This window comes from Ixodes scapularis, unplaced genomic scaffold, assembly GCF_016920785.2.
Source record: "Ixodes scapularis isolate PalLabHiFi unplaced genomic scaffold, ASM1692078v2 ptg000597l_1___fragment_1__unscaffolded, whole genome shotgun sequence".
Lineage (NCBI taxonomy): Eukaryota > Metazoa > Arthropoda > Arachnida > Ixodida > Ixodidae > Ixodes > Ixodes scapularis.
In genome coordinates, this window is record NW_024610006.1 from 2918096 (window position 1) to 2934884 (window position 16789).

The window sequence follows — 16789 nt, forward strand, 5'->3', positions numbered from 1 at the left end:
ATATCATGTACTTGCATTTGTTTAGAATATGCAAGCTTTGTTGTAGCTTCTACGTTGTTCATCTGCTTGTTCTGACTTCTCCAACTGTCTTCTAATTTGCGACTTTCCTGATGTCACACTGGTATTAATATAGCAATACTAATATATTTAATATTAGAACACAGCTCTAAGGTGCCCGTTTCCATGTTTTGCGATATCAGCATAACCGCGCTAAATTTAACGGGAAAACTGATGTCACGTGACCTTAACACCGATTCAATTCCCCGCTACATCTAGCGGAGCAATTGAATTTCTTCATAGGTGCAAGTTATTTTTCCTTGCTAAAGTTAGCAAGGAAACTGACTTGGAGGAGGACGGGAGAGGAGGGGATAGAGGAAGAGGGGCATACCCTCCCCTCCGTACCCTTCCCTATTGGAAAAACCAGCATGAAAATCAAACTGGTCAAGCTGGTAATTAAGGTGGTCAAGCTGGTAATCAAGGTGGTCAAACTGGTCAATGTGGTAATTAAACTGGTTTAGCTGGCAATCAAGCTGGTTTAAGCTGGGCAAGCTGGAATTTAAGCTGGTCAGTCTGGTCTAAGTAAAAACCAGCATCGTCCAACTGGAATCTGGTTTTAGATTCAATCTGGTGTAGCTGGGAGCCAGTCTGGTCCTAACTGGTTAAGCTGGTGTTCCTGCGAGCCAAGGTGGTCATGCTGGTTTTCCTGGGAGCCAATGTGGTCAAGCTGGTTTTCAGCAGGGAGCCAATGTGGTCAAGCTGGTTTTCCTGGAAGCCAATGTGGTCAAGCCGGTTTTCAGCTGGGAGCCAGTGTGGTCAAGCTGGTTGAATTGGGAACCAATGTGGTCAAGCTGGTTTTCAGCTGGGAGCCAATGTGGTCAAGGTGGTTAAACTGGTCTTCCTGGGAGGCAATGTGGTCAAGCCGGTTTTCAGCTGGGAGCCAGTGTGGTCAAGCTGGTTGAATTGGGAACCAATGTGGTCAAGCTGGTTTTCAGCTGGGAGCCAATGTGGTAAAGGTGGTTAAACTGGTCTTCCTGGGAGGCAATGTGGTCAAGCTGATTTTCAGCTGGGAGCCAATGTGGTCAAGGTTGTTAAACTGGTCTTACTGGGAGGCAATGTGGTCAAGGTGGTTAAACTAGTCCTCCTAGGAGCCAATGGGTCGGCTGGTTAAATTGGTCTTCCTGCGAGCCAGTGGGGTACGTCAAGCCAGTTAAACTGCTCTTCACGCCAGCTTACTTATCACTAAAACAGAGCTGCCTAGCTGGCAGTCCCACTGTCGGCCAACAAAACAAAATATATCCATTTGTAACCTTGCGCGTGTCTTCTTAAGTGACGCAAGCTGTTTTGCCATTTGGTGACTATATTGAAACGGAATAATGACTGCTAACAAGCTGCACTTTCCGTGTCTCTGAGAAGTGTTTTGGTTCGTGCTCTAGTGGGACGAGGCCATAATAGTTATGACCTATACCGACATCAAGCCGTTTAAGAGTCTGAATGAAAAGCAAGGTAGTTTTAATAGAGGAACAAAATATGTGAAGCAGAAACCTAGTGTTTGAAATATGGTGAAATTTTAGTTATAGATCTCACACTGCATTTTTAGGGTGCCGGGGGGCGGGGGGTATATGCCTTTGTTGTAAAGCAATATGGTTCACCTGACATTAAAAAAAAACAAGCACCGACTGCAAAATGAAGAAAAGGTGTATTGTTTAAATGACAAAACCTTTTATTATGCCACTTATACACATTAAACGATCAAATATGAATTTAGGTCGACAACCAAATGTATATACGGCTGATTCCTCCTATAAGTATTGATTGACTAAGTACACGATCAGAAATTCACTATTTAAATCAATAAATGCGTGCACAGCTCTCCCTCAGTGGCGAGTGAAACCCGGTTGCAACTCCAAAACTTCACACGTGACCTTCCCATCGCCGGCAGTAGAAAAACCAAGCTGCTTTCCAGATTGATTGTTATTATCGCTTTCCACCCATCTCACGGTTGAGTACCACAAGGATCTGTATGAGACTAAGTGATTTATTTATTTGCATTAATGGAACCAATGACATGGTGATCTTTACACAAAGCACATTTATTGACCCCAAAAACCACAACAGACCAAAAACCACATAAACGTCTGCACACGCTCAATCATTTTAACTTGTATTAACAACTAATTGAACCCAATTCAAGTACTGAGCGTACAAGGCTACAGAACAGACACACTACAGATATTGGTGAAGTGAAAGAACTTGATAACCAAAGTGATCATTTCCAACTTCTTATGTCTAATCCAAGGATCTTAGAAACGTGTGCAGTGAATTTGTCAATATAGACGCCAAGGTCTCTTACTAGAGATACAGCATCTACCACATTTCCCTCAAGCACATAAGGGTAAAAGAAAACTTCCCACTTTCTCTATAAAGAAATCAATTTAGCTTTTAAGATTGAACGACAAGGCTTTTTTTCTACACCACTCTGAAATTGCACCAATATCAGTTTGCAATAAAGTACAATCAATATGGTCTTTAACATTTAAAAAGAGTTTCATGTCATCAGCAAAAAGAAGTACATTTGAGTGCTTGACGCATGATACTGTATTGTTTACAAACAAAATAAACAACAGTGGTCCCAGGTTTGAACCTTGGTGTACGCCAGAAGTTGATCTACAACACTTCCAAAAAGTTGCCAACATAAACAGTATTACTATGTAAACTCAGGTAGCTCCTGAACCATTCACAAAGCTTTGGGCACATGACATAAAAAGAAAGTTTGCAAAGGAGTAAAGTATGATCTACACAGTCAAAAGCCTTTGACATGTCAAAATATACAGCATCAATTTCGCCTCTGTGACTATCGGCACAAAGAAATCTAGAAAAGAGCACAAATCTCTTTCAACGGACTTTCCCTTTTAAAAACCATGCTGAAAAAGACTAAATTTTTTTACTGAGGTAATTTGAGATCCAGTTATGCATAACCATTTCGAAAACCTTCGGGAAACCACACAATAACAAAACGGGACGATAGTCACTAATAATGACAGATCACCAGCCTCGAATATGGGCACAACTATAGAAGACTTCCACAAATTAGAGAAAGTACCCCTCATGAGAGGTGCTTTGTATGTTTGAACAATGTTTGCTTCAATGATATAAAATGCCCTTCAAATTTGGAACAGAAATGCACTAGAAGGATATGTATGTTCTACCTAAGCTTCAAGAAAAGTACAAAAATGTTCTAACAAACCAAATACAGGGTTTAAAGGAAAGAAAAAATGAAAGCCAGTTTTTCGGCCCACATGATGAACAAACTGTGCATCGCAAAAAGCGGAAAGTCCACCAAAATGATGCTATCAGTAAGATAGGATGTGATGAGCACTTTCAACGTTAAAGGGATGCAGAAGCGAAATTTTGATTTCAGAAAACAATGCAGAAGCACTAGGCGGGAAGCTACAAACCCGAAAGCGTCACCCATAAATCATTATCTGCAATGGATGGTCGTATTTTTGCGAAAGAAGAGCTCGCTTGAACAAGGCCAAAAATGCCCACGACGTTGCGATTCTTGTTACCTCCTCTCTTCGGTTTGACTCCACGAGGACACAAAGAGGGAAGGAAGCGAGGCCGTTTCCCCTCCTCCTTAACTGTTCTGCAGGAAACAAGATGTCGCAATTCTCACTCAATCGCATCCTTATTTTACAAAAATATGGCCATCCGTTTCGGATATCTCTTTATGAGTGCTGTTTTGGGGTTTGCGGCGCCCCGTCGAACACTCCTGCTACATTATTTTGTGATATCCAAATTTCGCTTCAGCATCCCTTTAAAGGGATACGTCAACGAAATTTGAAATGTATCCGTCGTGTTCAAAAATAGGTTGAATATGATCCACAATATCCGTAAATGACAATCGCACGTTTGTATTTTGAGCCTGGTGGCTGTACTGCCCACTCTGGCAAGCGCTCGGAGAAGGCCCAGCGGAGACTAGTGACATCTAATGCAATCGTGACGTAGGTCGTCTCGGGACGAGCAAGGCTGATGTCGAGAGGATGGCCTAGTCGTTCCAGCAACCAAAGCAGCTGCTTTTGTATGAATTTTGAGTGACGGGTTAATCTTCTACAATCTTGTAGGGAGACAATAGCTACTTCTTGAACGTACAAAAGGGATTCTCGGGAAGAGGGGAGTTCCTCCGTACCCCCTTCTCTCATCGTGGCCGGAGGCGAGACACTGACCGTCACTAGCTGTCAAGGTTCCTAGACGTGCATTACAAACGAGGTGTTAGCGACTCCACCAGGTGCCTTTTGCTAATCATTTAATTTGTTTTAAAATTCCATTTCGTAACTTTTTTAACAAGATATTGGTGTGTTCGATGTGATACTGCTCCTTTGAACACATATAGACCTTAAAATAAGCACCGAAATTTCCTTGTAGTATCCCTTTAAAATCGTAGCACAGCTCCTTTAAATTTGAGCAGTCTTCACGACCACCAACAAAGAATTCGCACAGATTCCCAGCTTTCCGCATTGCCCAGCCCGTCTATGCAAAACACAAAAAAACTGGCATTCATTTTCTCTCACAGACCCTCTAGAGTCAAGGCTAATCACGCTCTATTGTGTTCGGCAAGTCGCAAATGAATGACTTGCTGTCTGTAGGAAAATCAACATAAACGCAACTGCTCTTGAGGTTAGCAGGTTCAATACAGCTCACAGTGTCAACTTCAGAAAGGAAACACTCCTTAATATGTTCTGGTAGATACTGTGATTGCCTCAGCACAACACTCCTGCAAAGAAGGATGCAGTGAGTGCCACTTGAGGACTTTAGTTCCAAGATTTTTAAAATCCTAAAGTAACTATGGTCGTACGTGCACACAAAAGTTGTGTCACTTTTAGTTGCCCTCGTGTAAGCAGTGCTGTGGTAGACTTGGTGGTTCACAACACACCTCTCATACTCCGTCATACAGTTAATCGAAGCTCTACAGTGCTGCTCCAGAGCAACCTTTTCGTCAGTGGTGACACTTGCTGCACGCCCACAGCCAAGCATGGTTGCTTCCTCCACGTGGGAGGCGTTCTGAATGGGCATATAGCCCAGAAAGCCGTGGCAGATTTTTTCTACCCTGTTGGGTAGATGATGGCTGGCAAGCAAGAGCTCCAGCTCCTGCGCCATCACGACCCGCTCCACGACCTGCTGGGGCAGTCCTTTAGCAGCAGATACCAGGTTCACCAGTGTGCCATTGCCACCCTCAAAAACGAAGGCCGAATGGGCCCAGAGTGGTCCAAGGTGGCGCACACAGCCGGCCAGATGGAGCAGCAGGTGCATATTGAAGGTCATGGCCCCTATCCCATAGAGGGCCTCGACGCGACACACGAACGCGTTTAGTAGTTCTTCTGTAAGAGCGGTTTAGACGAAAGGTCAGTGCCAAGCATACCTGGTTCAGATTGCCAATGTCATTTTAATAAGCTATAATGTGAATTCGCAGGTGGATTATCATACCTCTTCTACACATTCCATTAGAAGGCTGCACTAAACAAACACCTGCAGTTTACTGTTCGCAATTTTAAGTGCGCAACAAGGCAGTGGCGCTGCTGCGTGGCTCATAATGATATCTTCTTGCGTGATGCAGCAGCCGCCATCGTCGAGCCGAGCACACGTTGTAGGCAAAGTCCCAAATTATCAGGTCATCACCAGAGTGCCCACCATGAGTACTTCGCTGTGGTACTGCAGCCACAAAACCATGATGAAGCAGATTTGTTCAGTGAAAATTCAGAGAGTGCATGTTTAGAACAGCTGCACAATGCCGAGGGTACTCACTAAAGGCTCGTTCACATTCTTGCAACCGAGTACGACCGAGAGAGACCAGACCGGTTTTTAAGCCTCTTGAGACTTCTTAAGACCGGATGCACTGCAGCGGAGCTCGTCCTAAGAGATCGCAAGAGGCTTAAAAACCGGTCTGGTCTTTCTCGGTCGCAAGTGTGAATAGGCCTTAAGGCTCTCGTGCAGCTAGGAAAGAGGTCATTGTCGCTATGTACTCAGCAAAATACAGGCAAAAAATGGCAAGAAAATCTCAAGCTGAAGCAGTTCAAACCTTGCATGTGAATTTTTGATCCAGCTGTGCCGACCATTCAATTATACCACTTTTTCATCATGCATGTCTGACATTCAATTCACAACAATCAAAATTGGAATGTTATTTAAGCATACTAACAATCTGTATCAAGAGTCCTATAAAATTTGTGTTGCTCATGGCATGCTTGGAGATGGTGTGAGGAGGTTGTCTTACATAGTTTCAAATACTGTGAACGTAATAATTTTTGAGGAAACCTAATGTTCTGAAATCTCAAGATTTGAAAAGTATGACAAAAAAATTTATTGCATGTATACATACATCACCCCCCTCCCTTTCCCCATCAATACAAAATTTTCTGCCTGCACAATTTTTCCAGAAACCTACACTTTGCAAAATTTGTGAAACAAAGCCCTCGAAAATAAAGCTGTTTAGAAGTGTTGGCTAGATGGCAAGGCTTCAACTAAATGCTTGTTTTTGGGAGCTCACCTGCACGCTTGATGTCACGGAGCGTAAGGCTGTCATGCAGCAAAATGTGTACAGCCTCACAGAGCTTGGAGAGGTGCTTCCAGTAGAGTTGGGGAAGGACATCCAGCAAGCATGGCAGTGCATAAAAAAGGAGCCACTGCTTCCACTCTGACGCCTTCCAGAAGCCACGCTCCTCAATGGAACGAGGCAGCCTTGTTATACAGTGGGGAGGCTTGATGCTTCGTAGTCGCTTGTCTACCTTGACAACAGACGCACGTGTACCTGCAAACCACATTTAAACTCTTCAGTGATTAGAACACCTAGCTTCATAAAGGAGTTCTTAGAAAAATTGATTTCTTAGATCTAGACAGTAAATTTGAATAAAATATATTACGAAAGCACGTTTATGACAAATTTTGCAGCGTTCTATTGAAAATGAAATTCAGCATATCATTGTAGTGCAACAGGTACTGTAGTTCCTCCAGTATTTTATGCTGGGCAATCTAAGGAATTCTATGGTTTTTTACGGGCCTGAAAAAACCTCACAGGCAGCCACCGAACAAGGTAGGTTCTATGAGGAGCAAGTACGTCTGCTCCACAAACGGGGTACAGTGATGCCCTGGCGCCGAGCTCCGATTAAATGACAGGGGTACACATAAACGCTGCGTCGTCTCCTAATCGTACGAATGACTGTCATGTCCTTTTAGCAGCCGTCGAAACTCCATTGGTTCTTTGTGAACAAGGGCTCGTCCTTTGAAGGAGGGGGAGGAGATAGTTCGAAGGGTATACTCATTTTGTCGACTAAGAATGACCAGGTGCACCACAAGGACCACAAAACCCACGGATCAGATGTTTCTTTACCAACCAGATATAATGCTGTCTAGTGGGCAGAGTTTCGTTGCAATTGTGATCACTCCCTCTTACTTTTTCGTGGCTTTGTAATGTTGAGAGAAGACTCCTTTAGGCTCGTTCACACACTTGTAACCAAGTATGACCGAGAGAGACGAGACCGGTTTTTAAGTCTCTTGCGACATCTTAGGACCGGATGCGCTGCTGCGGAGCTGGTCCAAAGACGTCAGAAAAGGCTTAGAAACCGGTCTGTCTTTCTCAGTCATACTCGGTTGCAAGTGTATGAACGATGTTTTACTATTCCATGCCTTCCCTCTCGCACGCAACGTGACACATTTTCGTTGAATTGCTTACTACACAGCAGATAAACACACTGGTGCTGCAGCAAAAATATTGGGTGAGATTGATGTTGCAACGATTCTCAAAGCCCTGTGTCGTTTAAAGGGATGCTGAACCGATATTTGAAATCTTATAATTAGTGCCCGAGCGGGCTTCACGGAATGGTACTGTACCTAAAAACGATATTGAATCCGACGGATGGGGCCCGAATTATTGTATTTCTTTGAATTAAGAGCGAATCCTCGGCCGGAAGCCGCCGGCGCGAGCGAGTCCTTCTGAGAGCAGGCGTAGCGGAACTGACGTGCGCATTCTCGGCGCCCCCAGCGCCCCTGGCGCCTCCGCGCATTCTCCTCGTTCGTTGGTGCTCGCCTTGATTCTTCGCTCGGCGGCTGTTCTCAAAGCGGCTGGGACTAGTACCACGCGGGCAGAGCAGACAGAGAGAGAGAGGAGGAGTTTGGAAAGGAAGAGATAGTCCTGTAGACTCACTCGAATGGGAGTCGTGCTAACTATCTTTGGGGGGAGGGGGAATGGGAGTGAAAGATGAGCAGAAAGAAATGAGATTAGATAGAGGTCGGGAAGCGGTCTTCCGGATGCGAGAGGGGGGGGAGGGGGGGCCGAGGACACAGAATTCACGGGCACACGCGGGCGGGCACGCGGATGGGGCTCCGGCGCGGGGTGCGCGGCGGAGGCACGCGGTCACTGCAGAGTCGGGGCAGAGACATCCGAGTCATTCTCAGGCTCGGCGGACGTCAGGGAGGGCGGCGGAGGTACGCGATCATTCCGGGAGTGGGAAGAGTCAGCCGAGTCGCTCACAGGCACAGCGCATGTCAAGGGGGTGCGGCGGAGGCACATGATCACTCCAGGAGCCCGCGTGGTACTAACAATAACAAACGCCACCCGACTTAGCGCCTGGCTTGGCTTGGCTCAGTCTGTCTTTTGAGGCGAATGAGAATGCGCACGTCACGAAGCGAGTTTTCCACGACGCTCACCAGGGGTCGCGTAAAATTGTATTTTTCGTGTTTATTCAATTTTATACGCCTCCTCGCTCAAAACAACACCATTTAGAAGTAAAGGACATGCTATGTATGCCATTGCGACCAAGAATTTCCACCCAAAATTTCGGTTCAGCATCCCTTTAACAAAATTAAACATAAAAAAAAAGCCGCCTGGTAGCATTGTTTTCTCGGTTACCAAGCGGCGTCGGCAATGAGCAGTAGATCGACGGAAACCTTTCTTAAAGACCGCATTCATGTCTAGGGACACAAATGGACTGCTGATACTGCTAGATGACAGGTTAAATGGGAGTAAGCACGAATGACATTTGAGAAATCTTGAAATCAGCTCGCGATCCCAGTTTGGGGTGTCATGCTTGGCAGCGGCAGGCACTGGTTTGTCTATTATAAACTGTCATTCGGCACAATATTGCCGCGCTGAGGGCCGAGCAAACAACACTCTGTCACATAGTTCTAAAAGATTCCCGTGTACTCTACTCGAGGCGTAACTTTTACCGTTTCATCTTTGTTTCTCGTTCTAGAAAGTGCCTGTTCATTCTCGCCCTCAGCCCGCGACGCTCGAAGCGGCCCACAACCTTGTTGAATCAGTCTTACTTGGCATGTGAGTGGTACGAGGATAAGTACCCTGCACCTCCACCAGAAATGCCACGAATGAAGGTGACGAGAGGACTAACAGAAACGTTCTCAGGGCAAAGAATGCTCTGCCGGGGTGCATCTACTGCTCAACTTTCTCTACAAGTGCGCTCGTTGCCGCGGACGTCATTGCTCAGAATTGAGCGATTGCTTCCAACTTTTCAAACACTCGGCGACCGTGCAAACTACACATCTCTACAAGTGCGCATTGCGCAGTTGCCGAGCGTTTGGAAAATTTCAAGCAATCACTCGATTCTCGGCAATGACGTCCGTGGCAACAAGCGCGCTTGGAGAGGAAGTTCGGCCATTCATTCATTGTGACAATATCATTTGGAATTCCCATGTGAATGAGCTAATAGATGAGGCAAGAATTAAATACCCGGGCATTAACAACCTTGCAAAAGGCTTGCACATCATCTATCAATTTTCCTAGCTGCCAGATGGTGACACATGATTGAATGCTGTTTGACAATGACAAACTCTAAGGTTTTTGTTTCGTGCATGCTATGGCATTGTAACAGACACGTTGAAACGGTTACCGATGTAGTATGCCTGTCGTGAGCTTGTCGATGAAAAGAGGAGCTCCGTGACTTGTCGCACCACCCCTTGCAGAACACAATGCATGTATTCCACGCTCATGCCAGCAACCAAGTCGAAACCTGAGCAAAAACGATGTCAGGTAGGTTTTGACATGACACATTCCACACACACAAATTACCTTCAAGGTTCATGAGAGGTGATGGACCCTTGATACCATTTACAGGGCTCCCCAGCCTCTGGGCGAGCTCCATGTCTCGAACAACAAGCTCCGATGTCCTCGGAATTGGGGCTTCATCGGCGACATAGCGCACGCATCCTGCAAAAAGAAAGCAAAGTATTTAACTGATCAACCATTGCGACCTGATCAATGATATCTTCCTTGATTAGCAGGCAAAAGTGTATATCTGCAAAAGAATGAAAATTATATGTACCTTCCTCGTGCTCGCCTTTCATCAAGCAATATGGGCAGCCGAAGAACCCATTGAAAGAGACCATGTTTTGCACGGCAGCACGGGCAGGGGTATCAACGCTGCAGCACAGTACAAAGGCTTTTGAAGTGAGCTGCTGATCTCCATGGATCCATGTCACAGGGGCCATAGTGTTGACTTCCTCCACAAACTTGGTCAGAAAAACCGACATGTCTGGATGGCGCTTCCCAAACCAGAGTCCAGCCAATGTAGGGTGGTGCAAGCGCACTGCAGGGGGTAGTTCATTTACTGTAAATTGAATCGGCCACACTGACGTCTTCGAGGATTTGAAGATGGGGCTCCCATCAGTGTTGAACGTGATTGTTAGGTCACTCGGACCTAAGGCAAGCTCTTGGCGCAAGTGCTTGCAAGCTTCGGCTGTTGTAATGTCCGTAATCAAATCAGAGTCATTGAGTGCTAGCATTGACAGCGAATGATGAAGCTCGACACTTGTTTTTCCAATTAGGTGCTTGAGCTGCTTGTGGAGGTCGAGCATCAAGAAATATGACCCACCATGTCTTAGCTTCTCAGTGGACTCCTCAAAATTGCACACATCGCATCGTGCAATCGAATCGCTTGAGTTGAGGACCGTGTCACAGCAAGGGCACAGATAATGGTACTTCACCAAGTTTTCCTTTTTTTTCGTCCACAGCTTCCTCAGCTTGTAGATACTTGTCGGCAGAACTGCGCTGCCAAACAAGGCATTCACAAGTGTCAATAGCTTGCCGAGCCCGGCCCACGTCGATCTCTCCGAAACGGCATACGATATAACCATCGCGATGGCGCCAGCTTTCGACGTTGGTGAATGCGGCAGCATACTAGCACCAAACTCTTCCACGCACAGGGTCAAGAGATCTTCGATGGACCCAGGTCCCATCTCCTCGTCGTCGTCGTCTTCAGAGATCACGGCTTCTTCGAGAGACTTCTCTCTCGACACCTCGCCGTCAGGGTGTTCATCATCAGTGCTGTCCCCTCCGTCATCAGCTTGGTCTTGCGATGCATGCTCAGTGTCGGTGGAGACATCTCCGACGTCGACTCCATGGCAGTCTTGGGCGTCATCTTCGTCAGTATCTACAGGGTCATCACGGTAGGCTCCGTGGCAGTCTTCGGCGTCATCTTCGTCAGTACCTACAGGGTCATCACGGTAGGCTCCGTGGCAGTCTTGGATGTCGTCTTCGTCAGTACCTAGAGGGTCACTACGGTAACCTCCGTTCTCTCTACCTTCGTCGCCGTCAAGCGGTTCCGTAACTACAGAGGTGCCAGCGTTAGCCCCCTGACCCACAAGCGTCTTCTGGAAACGTAAGGTTGATACCGGGATGAGGTAAGGCTGGTCTGCGTCTAGGTACCGCTTTCGTCGTTTGCCAGGAGTAGCCATGTCATAAATATTTCGGTCGCCAAACGTAGAATACGAAGGATATCAGTCAAGAAGTCTGCCGGACTTACACACAAGCCCACAAGCACAAGGATTGGCTAGATGTTTGATGACCGCTAAATAAAAAAAAATCCCTCCGCCGCAAAGAACGTCGCGACTCGCGAACACCCAATGATTTGAAGTAGTCTTCCGGAGTTCCGGATTTCAGAGAAAAGAGTCAACTACAGTCACCTCCTTCGTTCAAAAAACGCCACCAAAAGATTTCTGTGAGTGCTGACACGTTTAGGAGAAGGGTGACTGGAGGTTACGGTCACGTGCCTTCCCGAAGAGCGCATTGCATTTGTTTTCTTCCTTCGCGACTCGAATGCGTCCCGTTTATTGTTGTCTTGTTCCGCCTTTCTGAAGCACTACGGCCGTCATTAGTAGAAATAAATATTATTTATTGCTATTACTGTCACACTGCTAACAACTTTTTTTCCTCATTGCTTTTTTTTTTATTTTTTTTTTTTATGTGGGTTGTTTGGCTTTTACACCTGACGTCAGATTCGATTCGTAGCCTCGTCGGCATGGCCGTGTGCCGTGTTCCAAAATTTACTCGACCTTACTCCAGGCCCCAGGATAAGTGCTTGGTACCTTGGCGTTCCCAAACTTACCCGCATTCAGCGCTGTACAATCTGTGTTGTCACGTGACACGACCCGCCTAAGTAATGCGGATCCAAGACATTGAACGCAGCCCATGTTGGCGCGTCGTCTGCTACGCCGTGTATGCGCGGAGGCAGCGTTTCTCGAGCTCATTCGATTTAGGGTGCCTACATGTGCCCGCCGCACCGGAAACATGTAGGCACCCTTGTGACCCTGAGTTGCAGCCTCATAGAGGATAAGAGCGCAAAAGAAGAACAGGACAGGACAGAGCCTGTCCTGTCCTGTTCTTCTACTTGTCCGTATCTTTTTGCGTTCTTGCAGCCCAGCAGTTAATTCTGTTGCAGCCTTCCTGGCTTCGATCTGCCAGCTTTCGGCCAAGGCAGCGGCTACACCCGAATAACACTTAGGCGTTGGGCTCCGTGTAGCAGCGTCCGAGCAACGCCCGAGTCCACGACCGCTCAAACTCCGGCGCTTTACCAAGACAACGCCGCCACACCAAAACGAAAGCCGCAGGCGCAAGGCGCGTTCGAAAAGTACGTAGCGATGGCGGAACGGCGCTGTGTTGTGACGTCGGTGCAGGGACCCCACCCACTCCGTTCGGATAATGCCAATATCTTTTGTGAGTGTGAGTGGCGGTGCGGGCGGGCGTGACTCAGGAGGGGGTGACTGAGAGTTGCTTTCACGTGCCCTTACTGAGAACGATTACATATGTCTTTCGGCACAAACCGAACGCATCACGTTCGCTGGTTCTGCTTCTGTGTCGTGTATCGATCTCTGCTGCTCTGCTTGCTCTTTCTTCAACGTGTTTCGGTGGTTTGTGTTCTTTTTCTAAGATAGGAGGCTGTAGAGTAGATGCACGCATATGTAAAATTTACGGACGGTTGGCAGCTGATATTGCCAACGTCTTTGATCAGAAGCTTCTCGCCCCGAAATGACGAAGACTTCGACGCCACCCGGATATACGAGGCCTACTGGGTGTCGGACTGCGGCGATGAAGAGGATTATTACGATGCTCACGTGCTCCTTCTGGGCGGTAAGTTTTTTTGTTGTTTTTTTTTCCTAGGGAATGGAGGCATCTTTTGGGGTGCGAGCTTGGTCAGATATGCTTGATCCGCACAACTAAGAGACCCGTTTCGTCACTCGGCTAAGCTACGCCTGTCGGGCCGCGACTGCCAAAAAGAGAAAAAAAAAAAAAAGGCTTACCAGAGTTAGAATTTTTATTGTTTTTTTTTTGTCCACTCGTATGACAAGTAAAGTTCTCGCGCTCGGTTCTGCCGCGCTCACGCACAGATCATAGCTTTCCTGGTATTTTGCGACATGTCAACTAAACTGATATTTACAAAATTCGGTTCATATTTATTTTATCTTTTTGGAAAAAAGCGTGTTTAAAAAATCAGATTTATGTTTAATATATGTATATATATTCCGCAGAGTCTGTGGATGACCTCCTGAAGAAAATGCAGACAAAACGGTACCCCATTCCAAGGATTGTCGGTGGAACAGCAAAGCTCGTAGGACCAGTAGGAAAGGCAAGTTTTGCCTTGCTGTGCCACTTTTCCTTGAACCAATTGTAAAGATTCATTATCCGATAGAGATAATCCAACACATCCACTCGAAAAACAGTTCAAGCCTTAAAAAAAAGCAATCGCATTTTTAGAGTGCTGTTTTACGGCGCTCCAACCAAGTGTTCAAGTGCTGCCCGACAAGTACTGCTATGGAGCGTTCAAGTGCCTTCGTTTAGCGATTAACATCATATTTTAGTGTAGTTCAGCCGAAATTAGCACGCTTACATGATCTCTTCCTTTCCTGATAAACTAACCATAGTTATTTCGGATTTTATTTTCGTGCATTGAAAATGATATCAGAAACCCCCAAAAATGACATATTTAGCTCGCTGTGGCGGTGCAGTGGTTAGCAGGCTGAGCAAGCAATGTGTTTTACTTTATGGAAGTCCAGGTTCAATATTGCATATCACAAGTAGATTTTTATTTTCAAAAGGATTTTTTTATTTTTGTCTCCAACTTCTGCGGCCCTGCATCGCAATACAAAGAATAATATACCTCACTACCGCAACATTGCTTGATCTGCACCTAATGGTAAGATAAAGCAGTGGTAAGCCTCTGATAGGTCATATATTGCAATAGAAGTGTGGTTTGTGTTGGAAAGCGTTCTGACCTTGCCCCTAAATTTCCGCTCATCAGAGCTCTCCGACTGCTAGTGCTTGGAATGTTGACAAAATTTGAATCAGCGAAGTTCAGTCTACAGAGGCAGTGGCCTCTGCAATTCGCAGAATGTGACGGCGCACTGCCCCTGTAAAGACTTTGGGTGCCACTTGAACTATCCTGTGGAGAGCCGTTAGACGGCACTCTAGGCACTGCAAAGAAAGGGGTCAAACTTAACAATTTTATTTATGAATAATTACTATTACACTTTTTTTTAATATTTGCTCATAGTAGCTTGTTGTAGTCAGCATTTTTTTTAACAGTAAAAAACAAATGGCACCTTTTTAATGAAATCAGCTCGGTTTATTATTTTTTGAAGTGGATTATCCTGCGGTCTGCCGGCATAATAACTAGGGGGAAAAAAATACCGGCAGCTGCCCCCTATTGGGTCTCGTATAAAACAAATTATGAAGACTATTTGAAGCTGTAGAGTAGCTCACTGATAAGGTGTCTGTCTCGTACGCAGCAGGACCCTGAGTCAATTGTCAATGAGGGATTATATGATGCTTTTTTTTAGGCATTTGACGATATCTGCAGCATTTCTTTTTTACAATTAACACTGAAAAATCTAATGTTGTCGACGAAACTTCGCTGAGTTAAATGGAATGGGACTGCCTTTCCTGGGGTGAATGGAGGACAGCGATACTTGTACTGCCGGTGGACAGGTGGGCCAATAGTGTTAATATTTTTCTAATGAGCAGCTGCAGACTGTGATACATGCGCCGTTCGAGTGATAAACACGCCGTCCGCTCCCCAGTGATACACGCGCCGTCCGAAACTGGCGGCATTTTTTTTTCCCCGGGCTGTTTTTCATTTACCCCCGGGAAGGGTGCAGTGCTATACCATTTAATTCAGCGAAGTTTCATTTGCAACATTACATTTTTCCTGTGTTAATAAAAAGAAAAGAAAAAAAATGCGGTAAATATTGCAAAAGCCCCCCCCCCCACCAAAAAAAAAAAGTTTGAGAAAAAGAAAAAATAAGCCCACACTGCAATTGAACCAGGGTCCCAATATGTGTGAGATAGACACCTTACCAGTAAGCTACTCCACAGCTTCAAATAGCCGTTTTCTCAATTAGTTTTATATGAGACCCAATAGGGGACAACTGCCGGCATTCTTTTCCCAGGTTATTGTGTCCCCTGCCGGCAGAATATCCACTTCCTTTTTTTTTAGCGATTACAAACCTTACTTCCTTACTGAGCGAGCCTTGATATTTTGTCTGGGGCTGTTAGCGGTTGAGTTGTATAAATTTTAGATTCCTTCTCTTTGCATTCAGAAAGTCCAAGACCTCGGTCACAAGGAGAAGAGAAAACAAAAGGAAATCGGAAAGAAAACAAGGCTGCATGACATTGCCGCTGATTTCAGGAAAAAGCAGAAGGTATGAAATTGCGCCAATATAAGTTGGAAGTGTCTAGAGTTCCTTCCAGATGGAACAATAGTCGCCACTGAAGTTCTGTCTGCACTGAAGGAATGATAGCAAACAGTGTAGAGTTCCGTCGAAGCGGAACTATAAACTGAGCAACGGGGGTACTGCTGCCGCAAAGCGGCGTGTAAGGTGGGTCAGGGGAGTTACATTTTTGTAATGAGCCGCCACATACTGTTGCTGCGAAGCAGCGTAAAGAGGTGGACCGGTTAGGTTGACACGCACGTTTCATCGACACTGAATAAAAAGCCCTACGAAGATCACTTCGGAGACTGGACATTGGCAGTTTAGACGGAACTCTAGCGGTGACTATCGTTTTGTCTGGACGGAATTCTAGCCACAGCCATACAGGTTTCATTATTTAGGCAGTTGATTAAAGTCAGCAAACACACACGTTTTTGCCCAGATCAAGCAGACGGAGACACCCAGCCGCTACCAGAGTGACATGGTACCCATCACTGTCCTCAGGGAAAAAGAGGAAGTTATAAAAGAACTAAAAAAAGAACTGGCCAAAGAAAGGAGCCACAGTCGGCAGCTGGCTCAGGCCCTGGCCACAAAAATTGGTGTGTATGTTTCCCCCTCTCATAGTTAACGAAAACTTTGAAAGGAATATAGTTTTTACTGCTTGCCTTCTGGTTCAATTCAAACTTCATTTTTCAGTAGTTGCCGCAGGAGAGAGTAGAGACACAGCCACTACCTCCGATGAGGGGCTTCCCTTTTATGAGTCACCATTCCTTGAGTGGGGTGAGTTGCTTGGTAATGTTGATAG

General features: G+C 45.9%; 2 protein-coding genes across 2 annotated transcripts in view; one reads left to right on the plus strand and one right to left on the minus strand.

Annotated features, from left to right (window-relative positions):
• Window positions 1–16789, plus strand: part of LOC121834129 — a 474916-nt gene that overhangs the window by 451029 nt on the left and 7098 nt on the right. The window lies entirely within an intron of this gene.
• LOC121834128 lies at window positions 4038–10945 on the minus strand. The gene is made up of 5 exons (XM_042287862.1): window positions 10326–10945; window positions 10073–10210; window positions 9894–10013; window positions 6542–6802; window positions 4038–5375 (listed from the first exon to the last, which is right to left on the minus strand). The coding sequence occupies exons 1-5, from the start codon at window positions 10855–10857 to the stop codon at window positions 4588–4590; spliced, it is 1839 nt and encodes a 612-aa protein (XP_042143796.1). The 5' UTR covers window positions 10858–10945; the 3' UTR covers window positions 4038–4587.

Coding starts and splice junctions, on each gene's coding strand:
- LOC121834128 (XM_042287862.1), bottom strand. CDS start 10,857: ATGCTCGACCTCCACAAGCAGCTCAAGCACCTAATTGGAAAAACAAGT. Junction 10,014..10,072: donor ACCTCTCATGAACCTTGAAG/GTAATTTGTGTG, acceptor GTTTTTGCTCAG/GTTTCGACTTGGTTGCTGGC. Junction 5,376..6,541: donor CCGTGACATCAAGCGTGCAG/GTGAGCTCCCAA, acceptor CCGCTCTTACAG/AAGAACTACTAAACGCGTTC.